The 10440-nt window shown below is 41.8% G+C and overlaps 1 protein-coding gene across 1 annotated transcript in view; it reads left to right on the forward strand.

Annotated features, from left to right (window-relative positions):
* The window catches only part of LOC6037174 (homeodomain-interacting protein kinase 2), a 195795-nt gene that overhangs the window by 178566 nt on the left and 6789 nt on the right, over positions 1 to 10440 (forward strand). Inside the window, 4 exon segments of the mRNA XM_038260061.1 lie at positions 14 to 613; positions 4217 to 5325; positions 5397 to 5828; positions 5831 to 6030. Of these exon segments, the coding sequence (XP_038115989.1) occupies positions 14 to 613; positions 4217 to 5325; positions 5397 to 5828; positions 5831 to 6030 (2341 nt within the window).

A 10440-nucleotide genomic window follows, 5' to 3' on the forward strand; every position in this document is an offset into this window, starting at 1 on the left:
CCCTCCCTTTCAGGTACAACCTCAGCGTTCAACCAACGACCGCCACCCTGGTGACGAACTTTGTGCCGAACGCCACCGAGAACATGACCATCACGTTCAACAACCAGGTGCAGCGAATCGTCCGTGAGCGTGGCCCCACCTACGACAACCATCTCTATCAAATCTACCGGGGTCGTAACGTCGCCGGTCAGTACAGCAACGGCCGACCGGACGCCTTCCAGCATCAGCTCGTGTCGAGCATTCTCTGCCCGCCCGGCTACCAAACCATGCCCAGCCCGACCAAACACGTGGTCGTGGGCGGAACGTCGATGCAGCCTCCGCTGCAGGTCCCTCCGCAGCAGTACGTCAACGTGCCGGTGCCGGTCTCGATGGTGGAACCCTCGTCCGGCCAGCGGATGCTGCTGACGAACGCCGTTCAACCGAACGTGGCGTGGCCCCAGAGCGGGGGTCGGCAGGTTGCGATCGTGCCATCGTGGTCACAGCAGACGGGGCCGCACTCGCTGATTGTCGACTCGGCGCCGTTCCTGAACGTGGAGGAGATCTACCCGAAGCCGCACCTCAACATTCAGACGAGGCACGAGCAGAAGAAGGACTCGCCGGTGCATCATTTGGTGTAAGTATTTATGTTAGTACGGTGGGGTTTATGGTGATATCATCATCAAAAGTGACAAATTCGGTTCACTTTACTATCGCTTTTTTTTTTTGGTGTGGAAGTTTGAAGCTTCCCTCCAGCCGTTGATGAACCATTCAAGCGAGCGAAAAAACTAGCAAGCGTTAAGGTTTCCCTCTGAGATTACAGAACCATAACCGAGAACATAACCGATCTTGTTGGTCACACTACGAGAACCTGGAAAGCATTGGGACTGAAGCCTCCTTTGAATGTTAGATGGAAATTACCCTGTAAAAATATTTTTTTTTCCAAATTTTAACATTTTTGGGGAAAAAGTTAAAAGACCAGAACCTGGGTGATGAATAGAGATAATGTGTAACGTGATTTTCGAATGATCCCACTTTGTTTACATCTTCAAAGTAGGAGGCTGTTCAAGCACAAGCATGACTTTTTTTTACTGGTAAATAAACTTTTTTATAATCAGTAGTATGTGTTTATTTTGTCTAGTTTTTGACATTTTTTGCTGGAAAAGGTTTTTCTTTGTTTACGGGTGATGAAGAACGGCATCGAGGGTGTCATTCTGCGATGTCGCAGATAAATTCCCTAGCTGATTTTCGAATCCTGCAGCTATTCTTGGTCCAGCAAAAAAACATCGCTGAGTTGATTCAACAAACAGATAAGATTTTCACTAAACCAGGTTTTCAAACGGAATCAAACAATACCGTATTAACTTTTCAATAGGGCGATTCTGTAGATGTAAACAAACAGTCTATCCCATTTGCTCTAGTGACAATTCTGTTGAGTAAGTAAGGAATAGGCTGCTTGTTTACATCTACGGATTCGCCCTATTGAAAAGTTAATACAGAATAAAGACAACTTTTTTTATAATTTAAAATATGTAAATTTCAAGACTCCACAAATTTTGAATATTAAAACATGAAATATAAATTCAAATTGAGTTCAAGAATTTAAAAATTTGAAAATAGTAAAAAGAAGCTGCAGAATTTATAAATTCCTAAACACACATGAAGAAAATCACAAAATTCCATATTACAGAAAATGTTTTAAATCCACAAAAAAGATGATTTTTAATTACTCCTGAAAGTTTCATGAAGATATTGTATGATTAAACTGAGTAAGAGACGATTTAAGCTCAAAATTTGGCCATGCGCAAAGCGTACTGTCAAACATTCTTTTCGTTTTTCTCTAAACACCGAGTTGATTTACGGGTGCCACGGTATCTCGAGATGGAATGGTCCAAATTGGCTGAAATTTAGGGTAAAGACTTTCAAGATATATCTTGTGTGCATGACAAAGTCCGTTTTTTTTGCTTTTTAAAAAATTACAGAAATCAAAATCTGACGATGAAAGTTAAAGAGTATACTCATAACAACCTTTGACTTTTTTGCCGATTTACATGTATGTAACCCCTTAAGATCAAATTCATTTGGAACCCCGATCGTATATAGGACTTCAAGTTCAACGCGGGGTTCCAAATTACTGTGGGCTTAAGGGGTTACATACATGTAAATCGACTAAAAAGTTAGAGGTTGGTGTCAGCACACACTTAATTTAATTGAAAATCTGTTTTCAGGGCATTAAAATATACATTTTCATCTATTCTCAAAACAAATTTGAAGTTATTTAATTATATCATTTCCAAGATATAACTATTTGAAGATAGCAGTTTCTAAAAACGGGTGCCACGATATCTCAACACTGCCTTGATCAAATCGTCTCAAAATTTTGGTGAAGACTCGTTCAACCGGTCCTGTAGGAGCGGCCGTGGCTGACTGGTTACGGTGTTCGCTTTGTAAGCGAATGATCCTGGGTTCGATTCCCATCTGCTCCCAACGAGAAAGTATAGGAAATATAAATCTTGAAACTCTGAACATGAACGAAAAACCAAAGTCGCTCGAGTCGGGGTTCGATCCCCCGTCCTTTGGATTGGTAAGCAAAAATGCTAACCACTAGGCCATCGCGACTTGGTGAGCTATGACTGGAATTAGGAATACTGTTACCACCATCAACTATATACGCGCTGGGTCCTTGTCCATTTGACAAGGGTTCGGAAGTTCTAAATAACGTTTGAATCCGATTGATCCAAACGTTCTTCAGGGCGGGGCTTGTCGACAAAGCTGAAGTACCTCGCGCTCGGCTAGCCAGCGTAGAAATGGGTCACCGAAGCTCGGCAGAGCTAACACCTTCCAAATGCCTATGCGAGTTATTTGCATGTATAGAATGTAGATCTAAAAATACATGGAAACAACTCAATTTGTAAGAAGCGACCGCGTGGTCCCGTTTGGTTGGTTGCACACACACACACACACACAGACTCGTTCAACCGGTCCTGTGTGCATGACGAAGGCCGATTTTCAAAAAACGTTTGTAAAAAAAGATAAATTTTTTTTTGTGTTTTTCATATAAAAAATCGTCAATTTTAGATTTTTGTATTTTTTAAAAGTAAAATTTTAAAATCGGGCTTCGTTATGCTCACGGGATATGTCTTGAGTGTCTTCACCCTGGCCCCCGTAAATCAACTTGGTGTTTCGAGAAAAACGCTCAAAAAGTTTGACAGTCCGCTTTGTGCACGGCAAAATGTTGAGCTCAAATCCGTCTCTAACTCAGTTTTATCATGTAATATCTCCATGAAACTTTCAGGAGTGATTGATTGGATCTTTTTAGTGGATTCAATAAATTTTCTGTACCTAATATGAAATTTTGTGATTTTCTACATGTATGTAACTCGTTAAATGATACCATTCTTGTCAACATCATAGATTACAGAAAATCAAATAGTTTGGAGCGTTTTTGGAGTCATATTTTTTAAATTAGGTTAGAGAAATTTTGATTTTTCTGCGTGATTTTTGGCTTGATACTCACCCAGTACAAACTGTATTTAAAATTCAAATTCCTGGATTTATGAATTTTGAAGATTTTAAAATTTATAAATTTTATGATCTTTTTTATTGTTTTAATTTCTATTTAGAATTTTTTTTTTGCAAAACATGTTGTGATGACTTTTCCCACTTGTTTACTTCATCCTAACAAAAATAAATTTGTCCATAAATTTTCGGTGTCAAGATTCTGTGTTCTGAGATTCGACCTCATGAGGCTATTCTGGATAAAAGATTGTATTGTTCAAGTTTTCTTCAGAATTTTGATATGGTCGATCAAATTTGCACCGATGCATTCGAAAGAAGGAAAATTTGCGTTTTTCTCTGGCTCAATTTTTCAAAAAAAATGTAGAAGTTCAAAAATTTTATCTGATAATAGAACTTTCTGATCGATTTTCTACGGGTAACGTTGTAGGAAAAGCTTGTGACCATTCGATTTTTTCTAGTCATTGGTGACTTCACTTCGCCTACCTTACTTTGACATTCTGCTTTCGGTCGTTCACACACGAAAGTATGAATTCCCTCACACAGTCGAATTACCGTTCTACCGAAATTCCGATCACCTTCCCCATGACTGCATTCAAATGATTACTGTCACCACACAGCAACGCTCGAACAAGAAAGAGAGAGAAAAAAGAGAGAAAGATGAAGAGCATGTGCCCTCGTGTCACTTGGCAGTCGATGATTTAAAATATTCCTCTATTTTCAGCGTTTCCCGCCACGACAAAAAGGAAAACAATCAGCTATCGCCGGTCAAGAAGCGCGTCAAGGAGAACACTCCACCGCACCAGCAGCAACGCTACAACCAGCAACAGCAGCAGGGTCGAGGGGCACACATGTGCCAACAGTACCACGACGGCGGTGCTTCCGCAGCCCCGTCCTCATCGTCGTCGTTCTACCACGGCGGAAGTGGCAGCGGAAGTAGTAATCAGCTGCAGCAACAACAGCAGCAGCAGCAGCAACAACAACAACAGCAAGCTCAGATTCAGCACCATCATCAGCAACAACAGGTCCAGCAACAGCAGCAGCAACAGCAACAACAGCTGCAACACCACCATCACTACCAATCGCTGGAACCTTCGATGGGCGGAGGAGTTGGTTCGGGAAATGTACAAATTCATCATCCGCCGTCCTCGTCGTACGGAAGCGGTGGCAGCAGTGGAATGGTCATGGGCGGCAGCAGCAGCAGCAGCTTCCACCACGGATCGTCCGGCCACATTCACCACAGCAGCGGAAGTCACGGCGGCCACAAACAGCAGACAATAACGATCCACGATACGCCGTCGCCGACGGCGGTCATTACGATTTCGGACAGCGAGGACGAGTCGCCGGACGTGAAGAAGTCGTCCAAGCATCACGCGTCAACGAGCATGTGTGGCAGCAGCCGCGGAATGTCCTCGACGAGCCAGTGCCGAACGGCGGGAGGTTCCAGCTGTTCCGCCGCCATCAAGCCCTCTTCGTCGTCGTCCAACATTCATCACTCATCTTCCTCGTCATCGCTGGGAGCGGCTGCAGCGGCTGCCGCGAACCAGTCACTGACTTCCGGCAGCAGTTCGCATCATCATTCGCAGTATCAGCACAGCTTGCAGCAGCAGCAACCGCCGCAGCAACATCCGCAGCAGCATCACACCAGCGTGATTAGCAGTGGAAGTCAGATTTGTGGTGCGGGAAGTGGTGGTGGCAGCAGTAGTACCGGAACGCTGTCCGGCAGGCAGAGGAAGAGCACGGCGGTGGCGTCCACGTCGACGTCGACGGCCTGTGTGACGGTGGGCGATAGCGACGGGGAGAACGATCGCCGGAATACGCCGAAGCATCAAGGTAGGTTGTCATAAAGGCCCTTCTTTTTTTCTATTTTTACATCTTGTTTCTTTCATCATCCTCCTCCCCAGCTATCAAATACGAGCATCACGCGGGTCAGTCCCAGAAGAAGCGCCTGCTCGCTATGGCCCAGAACGAGTGTCTGCTGGCGTCGTCGTCATCCTCGACGACGAATCACACGCTGCACGTGCCCAAGCAGGAACCGACCGAGTTTGTCGCGTACGAATATCCCCAGGTGGACAAACGCTCCTCGTGGGCCCCGCCCGGATCGTCCTCGTTGTCGTCCTCGCATCACTACAGTGGCCACAAGCGGGAATCGTCCGCCGTGTACATGCCTTCGTCTTCCTCATCGTCATCCGCAGCAGCGGCCGCCGCGGCCAACCAGAGCATGATGGGAAGTGGCGGCAGCATGTCGGGAGCAACCGTTGTGGCGGCACCGCCGCATGCTCACGCCAAGAACACGCCCACCGGTGTCGCCGGAGGCAGTTCGTCGTCGTCGTCGTGGGAGCGCCGGTCTATCGGCAGCATCAACCCAGCTCGAACACGCCGCTGGGAAGTTCACCGGGAGCGTTGCTGCCCCAGCAGGACATTTACGCCGCCCAGGGGGACATCTACCGGCGGTCGGCGGTGTTTGTGTCGCAGGCGCCGTACCAGACGTACAACCGGGTGGTGCCACCGCCGGCCCACAACGCTTCCAGCAGGCAGGTGAGTTCGACGATTTTCTTTTAGTTATATTTATTTCAGATGTTGGCGGTTGATATCCAAATACTTTTATTTTTGTTATTCTTCCCTGATCTTACCTATGAATAGTTCTAACCTAAAGCGGAAACACTTTAACTCAGTACTGTTACCATTTCACAACATCGCTCTAGAATGGCATCCAGCTCGCTGACACTACTGATTATACACAACGATGGGTTTGTTCCTCGCCTCGCCTACATTCCTGACACGATATGTCCAAACTCAGTTTCCTGTAATAATGGATATCCGACATTTATTTAACATTGCTGGCTAAGCAATAACGAGAAAAATAGGTCGGTCCCGAGTAAAATGTCCACATCCGCACTTATGTCAATCTGTGGATCAACCAATTTCAAGTCACGCGGAACCTTCCAGTCGCGAATATCGATATTTTGACTTTTTTGGCTTTATAAAATTGCCGGATTTTTGACAAACGACAGATGTTTCGATAGCGCGAGTCCGCCAGCGAATATTGTGTTGTTCTTGTAGTGTTCTGTTGGTTAAAAATTGCCGAGTACGCCGAGTAGTTTGTACTGTTGGGGAGTGTCGAGCCCCCGACGATCCTCCCATCAAGTGACAACAAAACATACAATACATTTGTGATATTGTACTTGTGGATTTTTTACTTGTTTCCCGAAACGATGTAGTTTATTGATTACTGGCAGTAGATGCAGTATGGTGTGGTGCTTTTGTCCCCAAGATTTACAGTAAGGGAGTTGCCGTTCTTGGCGAGCCTCACCAATTAGTGCATTTATAAAAAATGCAACGTTTGGATAGCTGTTAAATTTGGGTTTCATAAATGTGTGATTTAAATGTGCTCCGAAATTCGATCCACAGTTCCGGATTACCTTCGAACTTGGGAATATGGATCTCGGGCAGACTTACCGATTGCGACACCGTGCTTGCCGAATGTAAAGCCACGCGAGTGGGCTCCTCATTTACCGATTGTTTCTTCGAAGTCATCGTTCACTTCACTCACTTAAATAAAATACTGGGAGGAGTGATCCGTCGACGGCAATTCCCGGGTTCCCGTACAATTCTTGATTTTTGTTTCAGGTGGTAGAGGATAGTTAAACGCATCTGCCAGACCTTGATTTACAGTAAAAGAGTGTTTAGTTTTGACGATGCAACAAACCAAACGGCTAAAATTCAATTCTGGATATTTTTTTTAAAGTCCAATAAACCAAATTTCAAGTTTTTGCTTTTTGGGTGTTTTTTAATACCCCTGACTCAAGGCGGTTTCAAGATGCTTTCTCGTTGGGAGCAGATGGGAATCGAACCCATATCGAAAACCGTAACCAGCCAGCCACGGCTGCTGTATTTTATTCTTGATGGTTTTTATGGATCAAAATGATCAAATTTGCCAAAATCATAATAGTTCCTGATTGCGTAATTTATTTTAAAGACCACTCAAATCTCATTTTTAAATTCCCGGCTTTTTCCCGACTTTTCCAGAATCACAAATAATAGGCATTTCTTATTTAACGTATGTTTTTTTTAACGAGAACTCTTTATAAAAAAAGAAAAATTCAACCATGGAACAAAATATAAAAAAAAATTATTGGAATTTTCGGTAAAAATAAACAAATAAATTCCGAAAAAAATACATCAAAAAATGAAAGCAATAATGATTAAGAGAGAATACAAAGAATCAGTCTATAAAAAATAACCAAATGCTTAACAATAAACTTTATCGTTTCTTTTTTAAAATGCCAAACATGACGATTTTGATTTTTGGTTTTAAGGCCGTTGCAAATATTTTTCAAAGTTTATGTACGCAAAAAGTTTTTTTTCGGCGAAAAAAAAAATCTTCTATACTTAGATTTTTCAAAAACAATTGATTGTAAAATGTATTTTAAAACAGTTTTTTCATTCAAATGTCAATAACTTGGTCTGTAATCTCGATTTTTATATATTTTTTATTTCAAATATTCAAGCAATGTAACATAATGAAACAGAACCATAACTTGACGCTGGCCATAATCGTTGAAATAAAGCTTTATTCTCATATTGGTTTTGCTTTAGCTTTGTTGTTGCTGAAAGTTAGATTTGGTTTTCATGATAAACTTAGTAAAAAAATTAAAATCTTTTGGTTCATAAAAAATACTAGGAAAATTTGTGTCAAATGCTTACCATCTCAATCATTTAATTCATCAATTAGTATGAATTTTTTTGTGATGTCTTAAATAGGTTAAAAAAGTGAAAGAAACCTTGCTAACAAGAATAGAGTGAAATTAATTTGAAAATTGTACATCATTCAAGAGATAGAAAATACACGGAGAAAAAAGAGTTCGCAAAATCGTGAATAAGCGTTCATGAATATGGGAACCAAGAATAAAGTGTTCAAATGTCATGGTACCTTTTTTTTTAAAAAATCGTACCATGGGATTTGAACACTTTGTTCGTGGTTCCCATATTCATGAACGCTTGTTCGCGATTTTGGGAACTCTTTTTTCTCCGTGTAATTTTCAGAGAAGTATGCTTGGGATTCTCGTCTTTTCCCGACTATATGGGGAAAAATCGCAAATTTCCAACTTTTTCCCGATTTCCCGACTCTTGAGTGGTAACCCTGTAAAGGTCATCGTATCTAGTTGTCGGTACTAAAAAGTGTATAGAAAAGTAGTTTTCTAATAAAAATCAGTTATACATGATTTCGGTTTTGCCTTCCTCACCTTACTGAGGAAAGGCTATAAAATCACTCGAAAATTTACTTTCTTAATTTTGACCTCGTAGACCGACCTTCACGTATACATATCGACTCAGAATCAAATTCTGAGTAAATGTATGTGCGTGTGTAGGGATGTTGATCGAAAAATTGTCACCGGACTGGCTGAACGGATTTTTACCGTTGTGGGCTATCTATAAATCATGATGAATATTTTAGTTAAATACTTCAAAAGTTATGCTAACAAAACGATTTTGGCTAAAGTTTGCAAGATTGTAAAAAGGGTGGTTTTTGCAAGAAAACCCGCGACATTGTATGTTTTCAGAAAGGTATTTGAAAGACCTCTCCAACGATTCCAAAACATTGAAGATCTGACAAATCTATCAAAGGCTATAAGCATTGAAGTGTTTTTTTATTCTTTTGTCCTCTATCTTAACCTATACCCTAACTGGCTCAATCGGCCTTGCCATCACGGAGCCGTGCGTCTATTTATAGATCCGAGATCTTCGTATTGATGGTAGATGATGATCTCCTGGGGGTCTTGTTGGAAGAGTCTTCCTTCCTTCCTTCACTCGTTGTGGTGTGGTTGGTTGGTCATCTTCCCGGTCAATTATCCGCTCAACCACCGCTATCTTTTTCTAGCGGGGGGAGTGGCGTGCGTGTGTGTGTGTGGTAATTAATTACCGAGGTTCTGGTGCTCCCAGAGGGAGCAAGGGGGTTCAATTGCCACTGAAAAATCGGTGGCGAGGTGACCGGGCGGGATTCGATCCCTGATCGTCTGCTTGGAAGGCAGATCGCTTAACCATCAGGCTAAGTACCCGGACAAGCATTGAAGTGTTATTTACAGTCATTTTTGGGGTCGGATCTCGAAAATTTGGATGAAAACGTTGTCCGGATCTAGCATGCGACCCATCGTTGGATGGGTAATCAAAAAAATTCCAACAAGCCCAAATGATTGATGATCTGACAACCCTATTGAAAGAAATGAGTGATAAAGCTTAACGTGTTAAATTTGTTAAAGGGAACACGGTGTGTTTCCTAGACTTAAGATAAAAAATTCGGCATGTCTGATATTTGGCACCATGAAAGAAGGGCTCTTTCCCGACATTTTGCGGGGTCCAGCGAAATATTTCGTCGGGGGGTCTAGAACAACTTTTTTTGAAGATTTTTTTTCGATTTTCTAGGATTTTTCTTCAGAAAAGTCGATGGAAATCGATGGGTTCTTGTTCATATTCATCAAATTCCTTATGAATGTGCCTCAAGAGACTCTAAATTACATATTTGACCTCAAATCAAAAGTTTACAACTCAAATTTACCAGATTTCTAGTTTTATTTGAAATAACCCCAACATCCTAGCTGGAAATTTCTGGATTTAAATCCCATTCAAACGATGAATATCGCCTACTGAGTATTTTTATGTTTCTAATAAAATAATTTCAATAAATTTCATCAAAATTTTATATAATTTTCATGTTTCAGCAAAATGTTTTCATTCTTAAAAATATCATAGTAGGCAGTTTCCTTCGTTTGAATGGGAATGAAATCCACACATTTTGGAGAAAGTCAGTTTTTATTTTACGAAATTGGGTATATCTCTGCTTATATTGAACCAAAATTGATACTTTTTCATGGACATTATTCAGAAAACTGTTCTCTACAATGTGATTGATTCGAAAATGTTTTAAAATATTTTGGTGTTTTATGGCAG

Source organism: Culex quinquefasciatus, chromosome 3, assembly GCF_015732765.1.
Source record: "Culex quinquefasciatus strain JHB chromosome 3, VPISU_Cqui_1.0_pri_paternal, whole genome shotgun sequence".
Classification (NCBI taxonomy): domain Eukaryota; kingdom Metazoa; phylum Arthropoda; class Insecta; order Diptera; family Culicidae; genus Culex; species Culex quinquefasciatus.